The 24,458-nt window shown below is 43.6% G+C and overlaps 1 protein-coding gene across 4 annotated transcripts in view; it reads left to right on the top strand.

Annotated features, from left to right (window-relative positions):
* Positions 1–23,049, top strand: part of ALS2 (alsin Rho guanine nucleotide exchange factor ALS2) — a 60,224-nt gene extending 37,175 nt beyond the window's left edge. For 3 of the 4 annotated variants that reach the window (XM_065413180.1, XM_065413178.1, XM_065413179.1), the window contains 13 exons: positions 2,599–2,710; positions 3,037–3,114; positions 3,234–3,367; positions 5,398–5,565; positions 7,478–7,595; positions 8,361–8,518; positions 10,163–10,285; positions 11,568–11,744; positions 12,763–12,808; positions 13,949–14,010; positions 15,726–15,875; positions 16,168–16,264; positions 22,338–23,049. In XM_065413180.1, coding sequence (XP_065269252.1) covers positions 2,599–2,710; positions 3,037–3,114; positions 3,234–3,367; positions 5,398–5,565; positions 7,478–7,595; positions 8,361–8,518; positions 10,163–10,285; positions 11,568–11,744; positions 12,763–12,808; positions 13,949–14,010; positions 15,726–15,875; positions 16,168–16,264; positions 22,338–22,376 — 1,462 coding nt within the window. In that variant the 3' untranslated portion in view covers positions 22,377–23,049. The remainder of the gene's footprint in view (positions 1–2,598; positions 2,711–3,036; positions 3,115–3,233; positions 3,368–5,397; positions 5,566–7,477; positions 7,596–8,360; positions 8,519–10,162; positions 10,286–11,567; positions 11,745–12,762; positions 12,809–13,948; positions 14,011–15,725; positions 15,876–16,167; positions 16,265–22,337) is intronic. The other variant, XM_065413181.1, reaches the window with a different exon arrangement.
* The last annotated feature ends 1,409 nt before the right edge of the window (positions 23,050–24,458 follow it).

The following is a 24,458-nucleotide window of genomic DNA, read 5'->3' as shown; positions in this document are numbered from 1 at the left end:
TTGGGCCTTCAGCATCCCTTGGCAATGAGTTTCACAAAGTTGGCACAAAGTTCCACAGGTTGACTGTGCATTGTGTGAAGAAGTACTTCCTTGTGTTTGTTTTAAACCTGCTGCCTATTAATTTCATTGGGTTGACCCCTGGTTCTTGTGTTATGTGAAGGAGTAAATAATGCTTCCTTATTCTTTCTCCGCACCAGTCACAATTTTTTATAGACCTCTATCACATCCCCTCTTAGTTGTTTCTTTTCCAAGCAGAAAATTCCCAGCCCTTTTAATCTCTGCTTCCATACCCCTAATAATTTTTGTTGCCCTTTTCTGTACCTTTTCCATTTCTAATATATCTTTTTTGAGATGGGGAGACCAGAACTGCATTCAGTATTCAAAGTGTGGGTATACCATGGATTTAAATAGTGGCATTATGATATTTTCTGTCTTCTGCGCTATCCCTTTTCTAATGGTTCCTAATATTGTTAGCTTTTTCGGCTGCTGCTGCACATTGCGCAGATGTTTTTCAGAGAATTATCCACAATGACTCCAAGATCTTTCTTGATTGGTAACAACTAATTTAGACCCCATCATTTTGTATGTGTAGTTGGGATTGTGTATTACTTTACATTTATCAACATTCAATTTCATCTGCCATTTTGTTGTCCGGTCACCCAGTTTTGTGAGTCTCTTTGTAGTTCTTTGCAGTCTGCTTTGGACTTAACTATCTGGAATCATTTTCTATCATCTGAAAATTTTGCCCCCTCACTGTTTACCCCTTTTTTCCAGATCATTTATGAATATGTTGAACAGCGCTGGCCCAGTACAGATCCCTGGGGAAACACTGTTATTCACCTCTCTCCATTCTGAAAACTGACCATTTCCTGCCCTTTTGTTTCCTGTATTTTAACCAGTTACTGATCCCGATTGATTACTTCGCTTCCCTCTTATCCCATGACTGATTACTTTGCTTAAGAGCCGTTGGTGAGGGACTTTGTCAAAGGGTTTCTGAAAGTCAGAGTACACTATATCCACTGGATCCCCATTTTCCACATGTTTGACCCCCTTCAAAGAATTCCAATAAATTGGTGAGGCATGGTTTCCCTTTACAAAAGCCATGTTGACTCTTCCCCAACATATTGTGTTCATCTGTGTCTGATAATTCTGTTCTTTACTATAGTTTTAACCAATTTGCCTGGTACTGAAGTTAGGCTTACCAGCCTGTAATTGCCAGGATCGCAATTGGCTATCTTCCAGTCATTTGGTACAGAAGCTGATTTAAATGATAGATTACATACCGTAGTTAGTAGGTCTGCAATTTCATATTTGAGTTCCTTCAGAACTTTTGGGTGAATACCATCTGGCCCTGGTGACTTATTACTGTTCGTTTAATCAAAACCTCCTCTACTGACACCTCAATCTGGGACAGTTCCTCAGATTTGTCACCTAAAAAGAATGGCTCAGATGTGGGAATCTCCCCCACATCCTCTGCAGTGTAAACCTATGCAAAGAATTAATTTAGCTTCTCCGCAATGGCCTTATCTTCCTTGAGTGCTCCTTTAGCACCTTGATCATTCAGTGACCCCACTGATTGTTTGGCTGTTTCCTGCTTCTGATGTACATAATTTCTTTGCTGTTAGTTTTTGGATCTTTGGCTAGTTGCTCTTCAATTTCTTTCTTGGGCTGGCTAATTATACTTTTACACTTGACTTCCCCGGTGTTCATGCTCCTTTTTATTTTCTTCAGTAGGACTTAACTTCCAGTTTTTAAAGGATAACTTTTTTGCCTCTAACTGCTTCTTTCATTTTGTTTACCCACAATGGCACTTCTTTGATCCTCTTACTATGTTTTTTAATTTTGGGGTGCACATTTAATTTGAGCCTCTATTATGGTGTTTTTAAAAAGTTTCTATGCAGGTTGCAGGCATTTCACTTTTGTGACTACCTTTTAATTTTTGTTTAACTAGCTTCCTAATTTTTGTGTATTGCCCTTTCTGAAGTTAAATGCTACTGTGGTGGGCTTTTTTTCGGTGTTTTTTTTTCTCCCCATGAGGATGTTAAACTTAATTATATTATGGTTGATATTATCAACCGGTTCAGCTATATTCACCTCTTGATCAGATCCTGTGCTCCACTTCGGACTAAATCAAGAATTGCCTCTCCTCTTGTGGGTTTCGGGACTAGCTACTCCAAGAAGCAGTCATTCATAGTGTCAAGAACCTTCATCTCTGCATCCCGTCCTAAGGTGACATGTACCCAGTCAAAATGGGGATAATTGAAATCCTCCATTATTATTCTTTATACACTCTCTAATCTCCCAGAACATCTGAAATATTAAATTTCATAGTAACAATCTTGCCACATCCAGTCATTTCAGAGTACTTTTTGTTAAGGTTTATGTATATTTCTGCTGGTGAGAATCCTCTTTCCATTGAACTAATGAAACCAGATTAAAAAACACCATACAGAGTTCAAATGTATGGCATATGACTTCCTGAACTTAACATCACCTCTTCAATGCCATAGTGGAGCCCAATTGAGAGCAGATATAATGAACACTCTTTCCTTTAAAAATTAGGCTATTTTATCTAGCTATGCTTTCCTATTTCTGCAGAGGAGAAAAATATATGGGAACATGGCAAGATGACCTCTGCCAGGGAAATGGTGTTGTGGTTACTCAGTTTGGACTGTACTATGAAGGAGCTTTTAGCAACAACAAAATGATGGTGAGTTGGACCTTAAACTGCATATTGTTCCCCCCCCCCCAGCTGTTTATCCTTTGCAGCACTCTACATATCACTGTCAAAATCTAACACTTCCGTTCTGTCCTGTAATTTTCAGATAGTCTTTGTAATGACTGGTCTATATTTCACTGCAATCTCCTACAGTAGCTGTCATTTTAAAAAGTCCACAGTTGCCAGTGGATATAATCTGAGATACACTATGATATCTCTATACCTAGAATGCGGTCTTTTAAATCGTGACTACTGTATATGTCATCTGTCCATAATTGCTCTGTTGTGTTAATAACTATTTTTTTTTCTTTATATAGGGGACTGGGATTTTGCTTTCTGAAGATGATACAGTTTATGAAGGAGAGTTTTCGGATGACTGGACCCTTAGTGGAAAGGTTGTAATTTATACTTTTTGGGTACCTTTTTGTACATTTGTTCTCTCTTCTTTGAATCATTTCTCAATGGGATTCAGTTTAATTCTCTTCTCAACTCCTTCTCTTCCCCCCCTCACAAGGGAATCCTGACCTTGCCAAATGGAGATTACATTGAAGGTCTCTTCAGTGGAGAATGGGGATCTGGGATAAAAATCGCTGGAACCTACTTCAAACCCAGCTTGTATGACAGTGAGAAGGACAGACCTAAAGCATTGTGAGTTATGGGTGGGGAATCACTTCTGGTCTGATAGAGTAGAGTAATGCATTTGAGTGTAACTGAAATTAATTACCAATCTCATTCAAAGCTAGCTAGTTCAGCAAAAACATTTCATATAGAACAATGTCTTTTGACTCTCTGTAGCTTTTCTAGGGTCATTCATAGCAACTCTCCGGTTGGAGTTGGAGAAGGGTCAGGGCATGGCATTACTGAATTGCATTGCTAAGCAGGAATTGCAGGTCCTTGAAGACAAGGTTCAGGATGGTGGACTTGGGGAGGCTTACTTTTCTATCATGTTTGCTTTTTTCCTTCTCCCCAGAACACTAGCTGGGGGTGAAGGTAATGACAGCTTCAGAACACAAGTTTATATGACTGAGTTCAGAGACTGCAGGGGAAAAGAATGGGATAGTTTATATTTGCAGGATTGTTGGCCACAGACCTTTTGACCTATCATTAGTTCTGTGGAGGAATCTGGGGTTTTTTTTTGTTTGTTTTTTTTTTTAAAACATCTTAGTAGAACTAGGGCTGTGCATAGAAAGTAATTAACAGCAACTGGAAATGTACTGGAGGAACCTCCTGGATCACAAGCAATGGTGTTTTCACACCTTGGCAAAGCTAATTCTAGAAAGCATCAATAAAACTCTCATTTGGAGGAACAGGTGGCACGTTGGGTTAGTCTGCTGACTTGTTATCTTTAAGACCTGTGTTTGAGTCTCCTTTTAAGTCATAATGAAGATGCATTTGATTTCGTCCTTGTTCTCATTTGTCCAAAGATTCATTGGCAGAGCTGTGGATGAAATTTCACAGTATTTACTAGCACTGTGCCTGATTATACTAGTATTATGGATTCTTCAGTTTCAGGGTCACTAAAGCTCACTCTGAAATTTCAGAAATGTATGTTAGAATGAGAACTATAACCAACATGATTTTACTTGGCTGACTTGTCACTATGCTTCCTGAAGCATTCCCTGGTACTTTCTTTTGATAGCACTGACACCTACAACCTGATGCAAAGTTAAGCAGGCATCCCTGCTGAACTGAACACTTGCAATCTTAGCTAGCTGTCTGCTTTTCACCCCAGTAGGGAGTCTATGAATAAATGTATGTACACACTTGTGAAGACTGGCTGTGAAACAGCAAGAGTTCGATCTCTCTTTTTTTTTTTTTTTTTTTTTCCCCCTTCAAATTGCCTTGATGTTCATAATCTATCGGTATCGTTGTAAAAAGGGCTAGCGCCCACCTTTTATGGTGGTATGAAACTAGACAAAGTTTTAATCAAAGTACTGGCAGTTCTCATTGTGCTTAATTCTCAAGTGCAGTGAAACAAATTAATACTAATAAAAAACTATCAGTATTGCTAACATGTTAATGGCTATACCTAAATCTGTATAAAACTGTCGATCACTGGCAACTTTTGTTCATTCTGGGGGTCTCCAAGCTTTTTTCTGGGAGTATCAATAATGGTGAAAGTAGACACAGCCAAATGCAGCACATTCCTTTGTCTCAAAACCATGTATTACATCAAAGCAGTGCATATTTGAGGAAACATGTATTCCATATTAGAGCAGATTTTGTGTATCATATATAGGAAGACACCTATTAAAAAGAGTAGAGACTGACGTTTCTAATTTTGGAAGGGGTATCTGTTTCTGTTTGTTAGGTACACAGATTGCTGTACATTTCAAGGCTGCTCTTTGACAATGAGAAACATAAGGGCCACGCTGATCCTTAAATGAACTCTTTTCAGAAACTTTTGATAGTCAAACTACTCTAGATCAGAGTAGTTCTAGAGCCAAACTGAACACGTAACAGAAAAGATATTTTATATACCAGGTCAGCTTACAATGGTCCAATAAGATAACATTAGACACTAGACTTAATATTCATAAAATCTTAAATGTTCAGATTTCCTCAAACAAGTGTGAACATCTTACAAGCACACAAATCTAATTAGGCGCAGTTTCACAGCTGGGTTGTGTTCCAAGACTGTTATGAATCAGAGTGGCAATTGGTGATGATTTATTCAGGAGGAAGCTTGGAATCCTAGCTGTGCCTGCTGATGAGAAATGGAAGGCAGTGTTTGAAGAATGCTGGCACCAGCTGGGTTGTGAGAATCCAGGCCAGGGAGACAGATGGAAGGCGTGGGACAGCATTGCTGTGGCTCTGACCACCAACCGACGTCAACACAAAGACAGGTTAGTGTAGTCACCAGGATGAAGAAATTTATTTAAAAAAAACCTGGGATCACAGCAAGGGAAGACTAGGAAAACTTCTTTGAGATTTCTGTAGTTAGTGAAAATTTCAGAAGTGCATTGTTTAACTTTACCTCATAATGCAAAATCTTTTTCAGAACAGATCAGCTGGTAGGAGTTAGCTTGGATCATTACAGATGGTATTTTATACGTATTGTGCAATATATGTGTGAGGGGGTACAGGTGTCAGAGCGCAGGGCAACTGCACCTGTATTCTCTCCCTCTCATCCATCAATGGTACCCACTTGTAACCTTCCAGCTCCCCAGTCATCGCCTCTCTTGGGTGGAGACACATGTCTGTCTCCCTCCTGACTGAGGGGTTTTCAGGCTGCACAGTTCCCTGCCTTCACTGAGTACCCCAGCAAGTCAGACTACCTAATTAGGCCTTCTTTGTTTTTCTCTTCAGAGGCTATAAACAGCATAATTGCCCATAGGTATAAGTTAGCTATACAGCCCTTTCTAAGCAAACATATTTATTCTTAAAGTGAAAGCATTACAGAGAAAATATTAAAAAACAACAACAAAAGAACCTACCTACATGCTAGTATGCTTACCAGAGATTACCCTAGCTCTAACAAGGGCTCTGGCAGTGGCAGGTGATCAGTCCTTCAAACCCCGCGAAGGAGTCACAAGTTCATAACAGCTGTTAGCTCAGAAGAAACATATCTATGAATCTGAGTCTTTCCTTTCTATAGTTTGGGTCTTTGATCTGCAGAGACCCTGAATAGGTAATCAGCCAGACAATGGGTTTCTCTTCAAGGTGTAGCTTCAAAAGGAGGGTGTGGAGGTAGGGAATTGCATCCTTCTCATCCAAGTATTTCCTAAAAGTTGTCTTGTCTGATTCATTTTTAAGAGTCCTTTGAAGCTCATAACACCTCCCAGGGTTTACATTAGTCATATCTCCCCCCACCAAAGACAATGCATACAATCCCACACTAATACATAAACATATTTACATAAGTGTGTCTATCTTAAGTTATTTTAAATAATGTTTAGAAACAGTCATGATCTAAATCTGTTCTGAAGTATATTAAAATATACAGTGAAGTAAAAACTCTGTAATAGGATTTAGTTAGTACAGTTATACTTCTCAGAATGATTCATAATGTATTTGAAAAGTTCAAATAAGAAATAAAAGTGGAGGAGGAGAGACACTGAGGTAGAAGCTAGGGAGAAGAGATGAAATTTGGAAATCACTAATAAAGAAAATGGGTACAGGAAGGCTGTAAAGAGCTTCAGGGAAGGCTCTTGTACCAAGAGTGTCAATTGTGCAAAGGAAAAGAGGAAGTTGGCATTAGATGAAGGTAGGAGAGATCCATGAGACAGCTGGAGCAAATCTATGCAGGGTTTTTCAAACAAATAGCCATTTTGAACATGATACTGAAATCAGTGTTCAACTCCATGGATTTTTCTACCAAAGAGATATAGGGGGGTCCCTTTGTTTCACAGACATGACAAGGTGGGCAGCAGCTTTCTGCACATTCTAGATTCTGTAGAGGTGAGATTTTGGGACACCACAGAGAAGCAAATTGCAGTAGCAGAGTTGAGAGAAGATGAAAGTATGGATGAGGACTTCAGCGGAGGTGAAGTTGGGGCAATATTGTTGAAGTGGTGATAGGCACGTTTGCAGGTATAGATGCAGGAGGAGCAAGGAAGTTCAGCATGAACAACAGTGTCAACATTAAGAGGTTTGAGAAGGGAAATGTTTCCTAATACACCATTTATCCTCCCACCTCACTTTAAAAAATATTATTCATATATCTTTAGACTCTAAAATCTGATTAAATATATGCACATGTACTGTGCATATTTCATGTATAATCCATACAATATCTCTGTCCTTGTATCTCTACAGCCCAGAACTATTGAGTCGTTCACACACTCAGACACTGGAGAGTTTAGAGTTCATTCCACAACATGTTGGTGCCTTCACACTAGAGAAATATGAAAATATCAAGAAATATTTAATTAAGGTATCGTGAGCATCCTCTAATATTGCTGGCTGTTGTCTATAAAGCATGATTTCAGGTGTCGTAACTTGCTCATTGCCACTTAAATTATCCAGCTGATTTCAGTCAGTATCCATGTACAGTGTCTGTTACTTTCTGTACTTGCACATTTAGGGTCCTAGTTAAGTTCTACTCTCTCAAGTAATTGCCAAATCCACCTAACCAACCAATTAATAAGAAAAAAATATATGGGTGCTGCTTTCTCTAAAGCCTCAGCCCTCATGGTCACTTCTCTGGTAATACTAATCTGCTCGTTTAGTCTGTTCCTTGCTTCTTATGTTTCATCACCCTAAAAAGTGCTGGGTCCCAATAGAACATTCTGTGGAATTTTGAAGTGCTTGTGAGGTTACTGAAATATTTTGTGGGTTTTCTGTAGAACTGCATAGATGATTTGCTGAATTACCTGAGGCAGCTGTAGTGTGAATTCTTACATAATAGAGGAGTTTGCTACTTTTCAGCTTAGTGTAAACTTTACAGTCAAAATAAAGTTTTGACTATTTCTAAAATTAGTTTTATATGTGTAGTATGTTGTATGTATAGTTGATATGCATGTATAACATTTTTTAAAAGGTTAAATTATTGAACCTTGAGTAGTTGAACTGAGACTCCTGCTTGTGTGTCTTGTACTCAAGTTTCTTTTTATTCACGAGGGATAACATTTCTGTCTCTTAGATCTGTCTCTTACTGCTGCATAGCTGGTGACTCTCTGATTAATACCTCTCCACTCAGGCCTGTGACACCCCTCTCCACCCTCTGGGGAGGCTTGTGGAGACACTAGTAGCTGTGTACAGAATGACCTATGTTGGAGTGGGAGCCAATCGGCGGTTACTACAGGAGGCAGTAAGAGAAATTAAATCCTACCTCAAACGCATCTTCCAGTTGATTAGGTAAGAAGCATCACATTTTAAGTCAGATTGCTGCTGGATGTACTGAAAAACATTTCATTCTCCTAATCTGGTTTGTATTAATTTGGCTCTGTGCGCCAGCATTCCCCCATTCCTCTTAAATTTGAAGAGTCATGATAGGATTCTGTGCTTAGCTGATGTGATGAATCTGGACAGAAAACCCTTTCCCCCTGAAGGCTCTGTCCACAGTGGAACCCATTAAGGCTCTGTCCACAGTGGAAGGCATTCTTCAATGTGGTTGTTTCTAGCTGGGCTCTAAGGGCTTGTCCACATAGTGCATTAGTCTGCACTAGAGGAGTGTAAATTCTAGTGCGCACTAGCATGTTGTGCACTAACTGGCCTGTTGCAAAGAGTGCTACAGTAATGCAGATTTGTAGTGCATGCCAGCCCAGTTAGTACACAACACACTAGCACACACTAGAATTTATGCCTGCCTAGTGTGGACTAGTGCATCATGTAGACCAGCCCTAATGTCCGTTTCCAAACCAGTGTATACAGGGGATGTTTGAGGGGATGGTATTAGAGCAGTATATAAACCAAGCTCAGACACACAGCACAGGGTTCACAAGAGTGTATTCTGTAAAAATTCTTGGTGGTAATCTCCATTCACACTAAAGTGAAGAGCTATGCTTAAATTCTTGCCAGCTGCTATAGTTGTAGTACAGGAAGTTATTCTCCAAGCTGTCTATTATTCTACTATGGATATCGGCATTTTTAGTGTAGATGTAGATGTTAATATGGTTAAGGTTTGTGCAAAGCTGCATGTTTTAGTTTAATTTTGACAAGGAAAACATTACACCCACATACACTGAGACTTTTAACTAAACCTTATGGTTACACATGTAGACACGTACGGTGAACCCCAGTATAAGCTTTTTTTAAGAACATGTATTTTAAATAAATCGGTAAATATGAATAAGAAAACTGGAGAATATTCAAACACATTTTAAGCTTTTTCCCCCCCCCCCCCCCAAGCCAAACAGTAGTTGCATTCTCTGCAAATCTTCTGACACTGTGCTACTCTATCCAGGTCGGTAGTTGATGACAATTTTGATTATTAAATAGTAAGGAAAGGATGAACTGTAAAATAAGGATATGGGGGACAAAAATCTTAAATTAGGAAAACCATTCTCTCTCAACTCGCAGTATGCCCTAATTCAGTCTCTGTGCTATATTGCATAATTCCTTACTTGTTTTCTGTCTCTCCAAATTTTCCAGGAATCTGATTGTTATTGAGCACTCTTGTGAGGTTGCATGATGTCAGTAGTTTATGGTTTCTTAAAATTACTGGTCCCAGATGTAGCTTAATGAGATTGTCGTGTCTTTAAGACACGATCTTGCCTGAGTAGTTAGCTAATGAAGAGAGGAGCCAAATGAAAAAGGAGCTGAGGAAAGATAACCTAATTAATGTGTATCAAGCTGTTTCTGTTTGTGTCATAAGCTTAAGTAATTGGATATGGCTTTGCTGCCAGGCTCACCCAGGAGAAATCACCATGTGCAACTTATGTGTTAGAAGAATGTCTCTCAAATAAATTCCTCTGCTTTCCCTTAGAAGTATGAATATATTAGCTATTTATGGACTCTTCTAATAAATTAAGTGATGCAATTATGTATTTTATTTTTGAGGTTCTTGTTTCCTGATCTTCCTGAAGAGGGCAGCACAATTCCACTGTTGGTGACTGAGACAAAGAGAAGGAAGTCCTTCTGTAGTGGGAAAATGGACTCCAGATCAGAATCTCCTGAACCCGGGTGTGTAGGGGGAAAATGATCTCCAATAAACTAGTCAGTTCATAAACTAGTACCCAATTCATAAAGCAATCCCTACTTAGGAAAGCATTTAAGTATGTGCTTAAGTGCTGTCCTGAACTGGGACCTTAGATTTGTACTTATGTTAAATATTTTTCCTTTGGAAAATGTATCTAGTAACGAGGGAGGAAAATAGTTTTTGGCTCTGAGGACAGATTGTCATAAGCAAACATCCATGTGAATTCACAACAAATATTTCATTCTGAGTGGCCTAAAGTAGAGACTAAATGCAAATACCATACTTGAATGGCTGGGAGATGAGTGTTACATTATGTTTCAAATTTTACATACAAGTTTTGAATTAGAATTGCAGGAACTGCATGCAGTTCTGATCGTCCCATCTCAAAAAAGATATATTCGAATTGGGAAAGGTACAGAGCGAGGCAACAAAAATGATGAGGGGTATGGAACCACTTCCGCATGAGGAGAGATTAAAAACACTGGCACTGCTCAGCTTGGAAGAGACAACTGGGGGTGGGGAGTATGACAGGTCTATAAAGTCATGAATGGTGTGGAGAAAGTGAATGAGGAAGTCTTATTTACCTCTTCACATAACACACAACGCAGGGGCACCTTATGAAATCAATAGGTGGCAGGTTTAAAACAAACATAAGGAAGTATTTCTTCACACAACGTACAGTCAACCTGTGCAACTGATTGCCGGGGATGTTGTGGAGGCCAAAAGTATAACTGAGCTCAAAAAAGTATCAGATAAGTTCATGGCTATAGGTCCATCAATGGCTATTAGCCAAGATGGTCAGGATCATAACCCCATGCTCTCGGGGTCCCTAAACCTCTGACTGCAGGAAGCTGGGACTGGACGACAGAATGGATCACTTGACACATTGCCCTGTTCTGTTCATTCACTCTGAAGCATCTGGCACCGCCCACTGCCGGAAGACAGGATACTGGACTAGATGGACCATTGGTCTGACCCAGTGTGGCTGTTCTTATGGTCTTGTGTAGGAAAGCCTACTTGGTACTCATTTGGTTCTACAGCATTGTACCTGGACACTGTTGTTAAATAAAAGATCTTACTCATAATTATAACTTTAGCACAAGTGTTAACTCCTTAACCTGCACCCTCTTCTTATCCTTCTCCCCTACTGAACATACCCTGAAATGGTGCTGTATATGTTCTAATTGTTTTGGCTCAATTCATTTTCTATAAATGTGTTTTTTCTTTTCCCCCCCCCCACCCCTTTTTCTTTTCTGCTTTTTTCAGTTATGTGGTAACCAGTTCTGGGCTGCTGCTTCCTGTGTTGTTACCACGACTCTACCCTCCTTTGTTTATGTTATATGCCTTAGACAATGAACGCGAGGAGGATATTTACTGGGAATGTGTTCTTCGTCTAAACAAACAGTCAGATACAGCTCTTCTGAGCTTTCTCGGAGTTCAGCTGTGAGTATGCTGTTAAAAGTAATGGCTTTAACACTAAAACAAAACTGTGATATTTGGAAAACCATGGCCAAGTGAAGGCATTGTACCAAAAAGCTTCCTATGGCAGTGGTTCTCGACCTATTTATCATTGTGGGCCCCACAGACCCGTATATCCAGTGCCTCCCGCCCAGAGACCCCTCCACAGAGTGGGGCCAGAAGTGGAGCCCTGGGTGGAGGGCCAGGTGGCAGCCCTGACCCTGGACCCAGCTGTGGGGCCAGGCAGCAGCCTGGACCCTGACCCCACAGGGTCGTCCGGCAGTCCCAAGACAACCCCAACCCTGGACCCCGACTCTGTGGGGCTACTGTGAGGCTGGGCGGCAGCCCCGGACCCTCACCATGTGGGGCCGGCAACCCCAACCCAGCCAGGCAGCCAGGAACCTGGACCCCGTGCGGCCCGGTGGCCATTAGCTGTGGCCCAGCTGAGTGCTAATTGGGATGCAGGTTGAACTGCTGTCCTATGCTCTATTAATCTGTCACGGGCTGTTCTATATTTCCTTTTCTTTGACTATCAGAACATCTGTATGTAACTATATCTTTGCGGTAAGTAGTATGTGAGGGGGCTGATCACACAGATGCTCATTTTAAACTAATATGGTACTTGGTGATAGGTAAAGAAGTAGCCTGATAACTAAGTATGTATTTATTTATTTATTTATATATATATATATATATATATATATATATATATATATATATATATATATATATATATATATATATATATATATATATATATATATATATAAATTATTTTTTTTTTGCTTAAATGGCATGGCAGTTCTTTAAGAACTGGAGGGTAGTGTTCCAAATTCTAGTATTTTCAACTATTTCTGCTAAGTGTAGGTAATCATGTGGTGGGGGGAGGAAATTAGAAAAATCTTGAGGGTCCCTTTCTGTGCATCAAGCAAAAGATAAGTTAAAATCACTTTTTAAAAATAGTAATTCATTCTATTAATTGAATACATGTGGTTTCTTACAGCAAATTTTGGCCAGTGACTGTGTCCATCCTTGGAGAAAGTAAAAAGGTATATTCACTTTTTAATGGAACAGAGGAATATGTGAGCTCACACACTTGGCAACATATTTCCTTTGTGCTTACATCTTTTGTATGTATTTTAAAGCTACATTAGATGTCCTTACTGTAAGCAGCTGTCACTTCAGAAGTGCAGCTCTATCCAGAATTTCATTATTCCATATATTAGAGAATGCATAGTTCTGAGAACTTGTAATATTTTAAAAGAAGCCTGCATCTGTTTTGTTTGGTCCACAGTTGTGAAAGAGGATGAGGTTAGAAACCTCTCTTACCAAGGATAACCTGTAAATTGCATTTGATAAAGACTTTTTAAAAATAGGGTAATACCACTTTTATTGTAGATCATCATCACCAAAAAAGACATTATTAATAAGGATGATAAAGGAACAGATTATACATTTATACATTATGCAATTAGGAGCAATAGCCCACTTTACAGTAGCCAGTTTCTATTTCCCACTAATGGTGGTTTAACAATCAGAAGTCTCTTACTAGTTAACCTAAATATTTTGTTTAAGTATATGGCTAGATTTATGCTGTAGATGGAAATCTTAATCAAAAACTTCAAATTCAGTTTTCCATAGAGATACAGAGCCTTTCAGTTTTAGGTCATTACTTTGGTCAGCACAGGTCAGTAGTGACCAAATTTCTTTCCCATCAGATGGTTGCTGTTATGTGAGACTATTTTGGTGGTCTCCTTCCAATTCCTTTTAGACAATGTCACCATCACAGACATTTTCAATATAATTCATTCTAATTGGCCTCCTGGTTGGCATCATGAGGAGTGAGGCGAAGGACTGAATCAAAAAAGAGACTGAATTTCTCTGCCTCTAGACTTGGTCCTTCCAGGTCAGAGTTGAGATCTATTGGTGGGGCAATATGAGGAAACCTACGTAAACAATGCCCAGACAGATAAGTTTTGTTGACATAGGACTTCAGTTTCTTAAGTCAATCCAGCATCTTTTATGAACCCCAAAATCACTTTATAAAAATATACTTTTATTTTACTGCATTTTTCTCACTCCTATTTAATAACAGTTGCATAGCGAACTTTGCAATAGCCATGTTCGCTTTCTTGTGAGCTGTCAGAGGTATTTACTAGAAAGATTGTGATTTTCTTCTGATTACCTAGGTGATACCAAACACAAAAGATGTCTGCTTTGCCTCAGCAGTTGAATGTTTACAACAGATCAGGTAATCCTTTGACTTTATCCCTCCCCCGCGCCCCCCCCCCCCCCCCCCCAAAAACAACAACAGTTTTACAGACAAAAAGCGCTGGTGTGAACAGCACTCTGTCGGCAGGAGCATTTTTCTGCCAACAAAGCTGCTGCCGCTTGTTGGGGTTGGAAGTTTTTTTTGTCAGCGGGAGAGCTCTCTGCTGCCGACAATCAGCAGCTACACTGCATGCCTTTTAGCGGCACGGCTGAAGCGGCACCGCAGTGTTGCTAAAAGGTGGGTAGTGTAGGCAAAGCCTTAATTTAGTTATTAGATTGTGGTCTTCAGTTGCCTCAGGATGTTGTTGCCATTCACATTGTAACAAGGAGCCTTGAAAGACTTTTCTGTCTTTCTGCCAAAAATGTTAGTAATTCTTCACAGTGAGGAAGTGGGTGAGCCCTTTTGTGTGGGGGCAGTTGGTATCTTCTAGGCAGGTCTTTGTAAGCTACCTTGACAAACAAAAGGGAGAAGATACTTAATCAATTGTGCATGTGCATTTTTTAAGCAGTCAGGACAAAATGGCTTATTTATGGAGGCCTTTTCCAGCCATTAGCTGTGAAAACTATCTCAATTGCTGGTCTTCTCATTTTAAAAATGTTTGAGTGGCTGTAATGAAGAAAGTCTTTTAAAAAAGCAAGCACTGATTTAAAATAACATTATTTTATGTTCAGTAATATCTCTTGATCTGATTCACTTGCAACTCAGTATGCTGTGCAGCTGGTACAGTAACTCCTCACTTAAGGTCGTCCCGCTTAACGTTGTTTTGTTGCTGATCAGTTAGGGAGCATACTCATTTAAAGTTGTGCAATGCTTCACTCTTGCGTTGTTTGGCTGCCTGCTTTCTCCACAGCTGACAGCCTCCCTACGGCCCCCTCCCCTCCCGCCTGTCGGCAGACTCTGAGGATCAGTGCCTTCCCCTTCCTCTCCCTGCCTCCTGCCAGCGGCAATCAGCTGGCTTGCGGCGTTTTGGAGGCAGGAGGGAGGAGCGAGGACTCGGCATGCAGACTCCCCCTGCCTCCCGAACACGGCAAGCCAGCTGATTGCCCTGGGCAGAAGGGAGGGGGGAGGAGCGAGGACTTGGCGCGCAGGCTCCTCTTCCTTCCCCTGCCTCCCCAACGTGGCAAGCCAGCTGATTGCCCCAGGCAGAAGGGAGGGGGGAGGCATGAGGACTCAGCGCACCTTCCACCTCCCTCCCTCCCCTACTCGGCAATCAGCTGTCTTGCGGCGTTTAGAAGGGAGGGGGGAGGAGCCAGGACTCAGCGAGCGAAGTAAAGGGGGAGGAGGTGGGGGGGAGAAGAGGCGGGTCAAGGGTGGGGACTTGGGGGAAGGAGTGGAGTGGACCGGCTGAAGGTTGAACCCCCCCACCTCTGGTGCTTGCAGAGTAGGGGAAGCTGCCCTGGAACTTAACCCCCCCCCCCAATTTACATTAATTCCTATGGGGAAATTGGATTCGCTTAACATCGTTTCACTTAGTCGCATTTTTCAGGAACATAACTACGATAAGTGAGGAGTTACTGTATAGGCTTAGAAATGGGCAGCTTTTTGTGGCTGTGATGCAAATGTGATCAGTGGCTATTTTGAAGAGTTCTGTCTTTCTAGAAAAGAAAGAAAAGACACAAATGAACAAACTTTTTATTAAGATAAGTTGATTTGCAATTCTTCATTGTAATCCTGATGATTTCCTTTCCCAATAGTACAACCTTTACCCCATCCGACAAGCTGAAGGTGATCCAGCAGACTTTTGAGGAGATCTCTCAAAGTGTGCTTGAGACTCTTCAGGAAGACTTCTTGTGGTCAATGGATGACTTATTTCCTGTTTTTCTCTATGTGGTGCTACGAGCCAGGTGAGTGGTTTTTAAAGTATGTAATAAAACCCACAGACCAACTAAAATGGTTTCCTGAATGGGGATGATTTATTAAAGTTGAAACAGAACTTTATTCAGTACAGCTGGAGGGTCTTAAGGGTAGTCTGTTAGTGCAGGTAGAGCTGTTAGCAACCCTAACTAGTTCAGCTAAAACAGTTCAGCCATTTCTGAGAAAAAGGCTGGAAAAAACATTTTGCCCATTTTAAAAAAAGATTCTTAAAGTATAAAAGGCTAGGAAAAAATATAATCGTGTCTTTTCCTCACGTGACAGGATAAGGAATTTGGGGTCTGAGGTGCACTTGATTGAGGACCTGATGGATCCGTATCTCCAGCATGGAGAACAAGGCATCATGTTCACTACTCTGAAAGTGAGTATGAAATTTACATATCAACTGTCTAAAATTCCTGTTGCCTTTCTCTGGCAGCTAATATTCTTTGGCTTTAGTTGTGGCCATTGCCATAGGAAGGGTACAATTTAAATTTCAATGAAAGTTAGCAACAAATTCTTGCAACCACTTCTAGCACCACCCACTGATAAAATTTCAAAGTAACAAAGCCCTGTTAATGCTGGTTATTAATAAAATGGCATGTATATGTACAAAATCACTTCGTGTTGCTCACTTAAACTTAATGTGCTGGTTCTGATCCCTCTGTCACCAAAAAAATCAAATTCTTGGTATAAAGAGATTTGAACATGCAGCTCCTGTGATTACTGAGCTTTCTAGTGTATGGTAACATTTGATGTTCTGTTCTAGTGTGCAAGGATTCCAGTGTGGAAGTTGGAAGTAGGATTGCTTTTATGTCCTGGTGCGGCAAAGAGGGGAGGTGAATGTTGCTCTTAAAATTCTAGGTGAAATATCAAAACCTAATTTTTGTTAAATTAGTAACAACACAATCTGTCTGGTTCTTCTTCAAGATGTATTGCTCATGTCAATTCCATTCTAGGTGTCGGCGCGTTCACGTGCGCGGTCATCGAAGATTTTTGCCTTCGCGGTATCCGTAGGGTCAGTTATGGCACCCCCTTGAGTGCCGCGCTCCATACATCGGTGTATATCAGGCGCCGCCGGCCCTACACCCTCTCAGTTCCTTCTTACTGCCCATGGTGGTTAGTTGGAGCGCCTTTCCTTGCATAGCAAGGGCTAGCGGTTTCTCCTCTTCTGACTTCGAGTCTTAGTGCCTTGTAAATGTTGTTTATAATAGTTAGTGTTAAGTATTTGTTAAGTGTAGTTAGAAGTTAGAGTCCAATCGGGGTCTTTGCCCGAGGTGGGGCATGCCCTGGTCCCCAGGGTTTAAGCCCTGCACGGACTTTTAACAGGCCTATGCCTGTAAGTGACCCCCACAGCTGCTGCCCCAAGTGCTTGGGGGAATCGCATGTGAAGGATAAGTGTCATATTTGCAAAAACTTTGAACCCAGGACCCAGAAAGAGCGTGATATTCGTTTGAGGGCTCTCCTCATGGAGGCTGCCCTCCGACCGGCTTCTGAGCCGTCCTGGCCAGACTTGACCCCTGGTACCTTGGCCTCGATGCGCAGTGCACCCCCGGCACTGGGCTCCACCCTGCACCACTCCCCGGCACCGGTGCCCAAAAAAACCCAGATGAAGCACGGCTCCCCAGCACTGAGCAAGAAAGGCCATGGGGCATTGGGCAAAGGACTCAGTTTGGGCCACCCAGCCACTCCGGAGTCATGTGGATGTGCCTCCCCAGTCGGGTACCTTCGCTCCTTAAAGGATTAACCACCGACTTCCGGGAGAGGTTGGGGACCTAAACTTGTGGTGACATAGATGCCTTCCCAAGCTCCCCCGGTGCCGCAAGAGGAGAGGCCTCCACCCGCGCCGCTGGCCCCGCGTGTGCCACAGAAATCGGCAAAGGCTCCCTAGGGCAAGCCAGCCATCAAGACCCCCCCCCAGAGGGCAGTTGAGGGCCGCCGATCCCCTGAGCCAATGCACACTCTGTCTCCGCGCTGCAGATCTCCAACATCACAGCCCAGATGCTCTAGGGCTTGCCCTTGATCTCTGGCACCGCTTTCGCAGTCCCCACCATCTCAACACAGATCGCCTAGCGGGAGACACCAGTCACTGCATCATCGGTGACATTTGCCCTCCTGCTGGTCTTCCTCTCAGCGCAGATCTCAGTCACCCACTCCATGGGAGCACTCTCTGTCGTGATACCGGTTGCCCCGGCACCAGTCCCTGCCAACACCAGCAACGGTCCTCCCAATCCCAAGCACTGGTTTCTGGCGGTGGCCAGCAGACAAACAGAGGTGCCGACAGCCCCGCCGTGGTCACCGGAAAGGAATTCCTCCAGCACCGAAGGGCAGTTTAGCCCCTCGTCGAGACTCCACCGGCGTGATTGGGCACCAGAGGCTGCGTCGACTTCTACGGCGCCACCTTGGCAGCATGGCCAGTGGCCAGCGCAGTGGCGATATTGGAGTGCATGGGGCATGCTGGTGATGCCAATGCACCCTTCGCACCGCTCATCTACCGCCACCTCGGAGCAACAGTTGACGGCAGGGGGCTCGGTAGGGGTAGGGGAGACAATGCCCACCCCAAAACCCCCTTCCCCCACTGGGGATGATGCCCCAGGGTCACCCCTGGTGGTACAGTAATCCTCCTCTGGATGGAGTGACCATGGGTGGTCGTGGGACCCTCGAGGGCCAGCCCACCAAATGATTTTAAAGAACACCAGGCCCTGCTTCGACAGGTGGCCGAGAACTTGGGCCTAGAAGTGGAGGAGATGGCTGAGTAGGCAGACGCCTTGTTTAATGTGCTCTCGGCCTCTACCCCTGCCCGTGTTGCACTTCCAGTGCATGATGGGGTCCTGAAAATCCCGCGGGCCCTTTGGCAAACCCCATCATCCATCTCTCCCACTTCCAAAAGGCCCGAAAAGAAGTACTTCGTTCTGGCCAAAGGGTTCGAGTACCTATATACCCACCTGCGTCCGAACTCGCTGGTTTGTTTCTGCGGCCAACAAGGAGGACGAGCAGGGGCACACCAGTTCAACTCCTAACAATAAGGAGGTCAAAAGACTGGACCTTTTGGGGGGGAAACTATTCGACAGCTAGCCTGCAATTCTGGGTAAGCGAACCACCAGGCTCTCTTGGGCAGGTATAATTTTAACTTATGGGACTCCCTCTGTAAGTTTAAGGAGTCCCTCCCCCAAGATTTGGCCCAGGAATTCCGCACCCAGTGGTGGAGGAGCGTACCACAGCAGGGAGGTGTTCTCTTCAAATGGCACAGGACCTAAGTTCCCTCTAAGCTGCGCAGCAGCCTATTAAGTGCTGCGCAGGCGCTCAGGACTGCGGCAGGGAGAGATTCCTCTCGCACAGCCCCAACCCAGCCCCGGCACGGACCTGCCGCGGTGGGGAGAGGTGATCCCCTCCCCTAGCCCAGGTGCTGCTGTGGGGAGAGAGATATGGGGGGGGCGGGGAGTCCTCTCTCCCTGTCGCAGCCCTAGGGCAGCCTGCACCCCAAACTCCTCATCCCTGGCCCCACCCCAGAGCCCACATCCCCAGCTGGAGCCCTCACCCCCCCCCCCCCGCACCTCAACCCTCTGCTCCCCCACCTACCACATGAATTTAGTTCTGTGCACCAATATGGAGGTGATGTGTCACACACCACCTCCATATTAGTGCACAGAACTAAATTCATTCCACACATTGGTGGGAAAAATTTAGAGGGAACACTGTACAGGACATGTAGGACTCAGTGGCTAGGGCAGTGGTCAGGAGGTGCAGCGATCCAGGACTTCCCATTCGATGGGATTGGACTCTTTTTGCAAAGCAGACGGATGCGAGGCTGCATGGGTGGAAGGACACTCGGGCCACCCTTCACTCGCTGGGTATACCTACGCCACAGTCCGCAAAGAAGCAGTTCTGGTCTCCCCTGCTGTCAAGGCTTTGGCAGCCTCAACAGCAGTCTGCAAGGAGAAGGGGTAGAGAGACTAGCTTTAGTTGCTGTCCCTCCTCCTCCTTCCAGTCACCCACAAAGCCCAGCCCGGCAAAGCATCCTGGGGGTCAGAAGTGCTCATTTTGAAGGTGTGCTTGAGAGCTATGCCTCAGTCAGCTGCCTGGATCCACGTTTTGGGGCACGTTGGACTTGATCTCCCATGTGAAGAACCACCCGCTCACCATGGCTCACACCTGCCTGCGGTTGTTGGGCCGCATGTACATGTGGTCAGTCATGCCCGGCTCCATCTCCGGACTCTGCAAGCGTGGCTGGCATCCCCAACAGGCATGACCTAGACCAGGTAGTCAGTCTGATCACATCCGGTCATCCCTGGATTGGTGGTTGGGGACCCCCGGTTGGTGTTGCAGGGAGTTCCCTTCGCGGCGCTGGCCCTGTCACTGACCCTGGTCTCCATTGCTTCAGACCTGGTCTAGGGAGCCCACCTGGGCAAGCTCAGCACCCAGGGCCGTTGGTTGCGGGATAATTTGGCCCTCCATATCAATGTCAAGGAGCTCAGAGTGGCGCACCTAGCCTGCTAGGCTTTCTTACCCCACCAGAAGGGCGCAAGGTAGAGCAGATCTTGATGGACAATACCACCGCAATGTACTACGTCAACAGGCTGGGCAGAGCCAGATCGTCGGCCCTTTGCCAAGAAGCTCTCTGCCTTTTGGGACTTTTGTGTGCCGCATGCTATTCGTCTGGTAGCCGCGCACCTGCCCAGGACCAGGAACATATTAGCAGATCACCTCAACAGGATCTTTTTGTATCGCCACGAGTTGTCACTCCATTCAGAGGCGGTCAGTATAATCTTCCAGAGGTGGGGGACTCCCCGGGTGGACCTGTTCGCGTCCACGCAGAACAAGAAATGCCATGTGTTTAGCTCGATCTGAGGGATGGACAGGGGGTCCCTGTCAGATGTTTCTCATCCCATGGTCAGGGGCTCTAATGTATGCCTTCTGGCCAGTGTCGTTGATTCACAGGGTCCTTGTGAAGATCAAGCAGGACAGGGCGAAGGTTATCCTAATAGCCCCTGCGTGGCCTCGCTAGCACTGGTTCAGCATGCTGCCGAACCTTTTGGTAGCCACCCCGCTGCAGCTGCTCCTCTGGCCAGATCTGCTGTCCCAGAACCACGGCAGCTTTCTGCACCTGAACCTGGCGGCGCTACACTTGACTGCATGGCTAAACGCGGACGAATGGGAATGCCCGGTCCGTGTTCAGCAGGTCTTGTTGGGTAGCAGGAAACACTCCACTAGAGTGGCTTTCTTAGCCAAATGGAAAAGGTTCATGTGCTGGGCCTCGGAATGGCATATCTGGGCCGAGCAGGCCTCGCTGCAGGAGGTCCTGGATTATCTTCTGCGCTTCAAACTTCAAGGTTTGTTCCTGTCATCGATCAGGGTCCATCCGGCCGCTATTGCGGCCTTCCACCCTCCGTTCCAAGGCAGGTCGGTCTTTGCTCATGATATGATAACCCGGTTGTTGAAAGGTCTGGAGCATGTTGCTCATGTCCATTCCATTACCCGCCCTCCTGCCCCTCTGTTGAAGTTGTGGGCAAGAAGGAACTGAGAGGGCGTAGGGCCGGCGGCACCTGATGTACCGACATATGAGCGCAGCACTCAAGGGGCGCCGCAGCCGACCCTACAGATACCGTTAAGGCAAAAATCTCCAACAACCATGCACAGGGGCATGCCCACACATAGAATGGAATGGACATGAGCAACACATCTCGAAGAATAACAGTGACGAAAAGGTAGGTAACTGGGGGTTTTTGCCATTGGTATGAGTATTTTCCCAAAGTTTCCAGTTGCTACCCATCTAAACAATATATGAAACAGTTATTTAGAACTGAATGGCTGTCTCAGCTAGGGCTTTTTTCTAGCTACTCCTAGGACCTTTAATTGTAATGTCTGAGTACTTCAAAAACATCTACTTGAAAGATTATCTACACAGCCAAAAAAAAAAAAAAAAGACCTCTGGCAGTGAGTCTCAGAGCCCAGGTCAACTAAGTTAGGCTCATGTTGCGGGGCTAAAAATAGCAGTGTAGACTTTTGGGCTGGGGCTGCAAGCCCCTCCTCCCTCTCCCAGGCTCCAGCTGGAGCCCACAAGTCTACACTGCTATTTTTAGCTCTGCAGTGTGAGCCTGAGTCAGTTGACCAAGGCTCTGAGACTTGCTGCCATGGGGTTTTTGCATGTAGTTACACAGGACATCTGTGACAACTTGGAACTGAACCGGAGGATCTGGAGTCCCAAACCATCCTCGCACTCCATGAGGAGCTAAACACTATTTGAACTTAAAAGCTCAGACCTTCCCCCTGATACTTCATGACATCTCACAAGATTGCTGCACAGTGAATGTTGTCACTGCACAACTGATCACAGAAAGTCTAACTTCCGGGGGGGGGGAATAAATCCATAGATGTAGCACATTTTGTAGGTTGACTGGGGGGGAAATCATGGAAAGTAGTATTTTTAAGTTAAACTGAATTTTGTTTCAATTCAGGCTTGTTACTATCAGATTCAACATGAAAAGCTCACCTAGATCACCTCTGCAACCTAAGTAGATGAGTATCTACTGAGTGGAGCGTCAGCAACATCCATGTTCTTCCCTAGAATGGCACTTACAACAGAGATATGTGGATATTGCTTCTGAACCGCATATAAGGATTGAAAAAACCAAGTACTGAGGCCAACTAGAGGAAATGACAGAGGCAGAAAAGTAATACTTAAACTTGGCCTGTCCAACAGTTTCCAAGAAGAGAGACTTATTTGCCGGTCTAAAGGAGGGATTGTTTATTCTTCCCAAATTAGCAGTGTTTTTAAAAGGCAAGACATCGACTTGGAGTTCATATTCAAAGAGTAGTCTGGGCATATGGCTTCTTAGACAATGGGTTTCTGGCTTTCCTGAATCTACCTGCACTGACCACAGATTCCTTTAAAAGGATTACATTGCATCATAGAACCGCTCTGTGTCTTCCTGAATTAAGCTGCTAATTATGTTTGTCTGAAAAAGGGAAAAAGAAAAGTTGCTATGTTAGTATTTATAATAGGCAGTTTACAGAATATCTGTCTGGAAGGGTTCTGATTGAATCATTTGTAGCAGGATTGCTGAAAGCAGCCCTTAGTTCCTGTTATGGAAATCATCAAATTGACATGGGCTCCTTTACGTCCATAGTGGTAAGAACATATCCTTTTTATTTAATTAACTTCATAAACAAAAAGCACTAGCAGGTTTGAATTTCATTGCTGAATTGGGTACTTTATAAGTTTTTGCAGAGCTATTAGTTTCATTGTTCCTAGCCTTGCATTCTAAGTCCCAAGGATGAACAACGTGCAGGCTGTTTTTGGAACGGTTTTCTTGTGAAGTCCATGCTGCAGGAGAATGAGAACATGTTTTAAACTAAGTGACACTAGATTTGGATTGAGATTTTGACTCCCTCCATTATGCTGTACTTACTTGGCAAGGGAAAACTCACTATTATATTCTCAAAGGTATTGTAAAACAAAAACTTAATCTCAGTGTTTGGGTTTTTGTGTGTGTGCGTGTTCTCTTGTGGTTTACATTTATCTTGATTTATACAAATAATGCCAGTGAACATTTGGATACAATGGGTGCTGTTCTTTACCATGTCTGACAGAAAAGTGGGAGATATATGAAATGTTCTCAACTTATCTTGAATTAGCATAGCAAAGGCTAAATCGGTTTTGGAAATCAGAATCATGGCTTGTGTGTTGACCCTTTAAAAAATAGAAACAAAACTGTTCATTGAAATGCTGTTGGGAGCAGTGACTGTAATGTAGCACTTTTCATAATAAAGTAAAGAGTATTTGTCTTTGAGACTGTTTTTGTGGATGGTTGGAGAAAAGAAAATTAAAAGGTTCAGCAAGAGTCTATTTAAAATCTCATTTAACATAACACCTAACTGCTCAGAGAGGATAGAGGAACTATCTCTAGAGTCCCACCAATATCTTCTTTTAAAAGGTGTCTCTTTAATACAAATGATTGTTATCCAAGCTGTACTTACAGAGAGAAAATATTTGTTAATAGATCAAAAATAGTTATTTTAATTAAGTAACCTGTTTCCTACTGAATTTCAAAAACCTCTTAAGGGACAGGAGCTTTTGGGGAGGAAGACTGCAGTGTATGGATTTTTGTTTTGGCTTTTTTTTTTCTTTAGAGTACTTTACAACCATTTCTTCTTTGAGTAGATTCAGCTGTGTTCCATTTGGTTGTGCGCATGCCCATAGCACCAAAGCTGGAGAACTTTGCTGAGCAGTACCCGTAGGAGTGGCTCTCGCACCCTGTGAACCTAGCCCCTCTCCTGGCAACTAGAGTCAGAGATCTGTGGGGTGTTTTCACCTCATGTTTTTGATCTCCGTTTTCTGAGAGTTTTTTCTCTAGATAATAGTAGTACATTAGGTTTAGTTTAGTGTTAGAGTAGTTGGCTGCTCTGTGTGGTACCCTCACCAGGGTTCAAGCATTGTCCATCATAGGGGGAAGCATCCTCAATAATGATTACCACGCACGGTGCTTGTTGTGCGCTGGTAAGAGATACATTAAGGAGTGGTGCTCTGTCTGTAAATCATTCATTCAAAAAGAGGACCCAGGGGCGAGAGACTTATG

The sequence above is a fragment of the Emys orbicularis genome, chromosome 11 (assembly GCF_028017835.1).
Source record: "Emys orbicularis isolate rEmyOrb1 chromosome 11, rEmyOrb1.hap1, whole genome shotgun sequence".
Taxonomy (NCBI): Eukaryota; Metazoa; Chordata; order Testudines; family Emydidae; genus Emys; species Emys orbicularis.
This window is presented reverse-complemented; position numbering and strand designations above follow the sequence as displayed.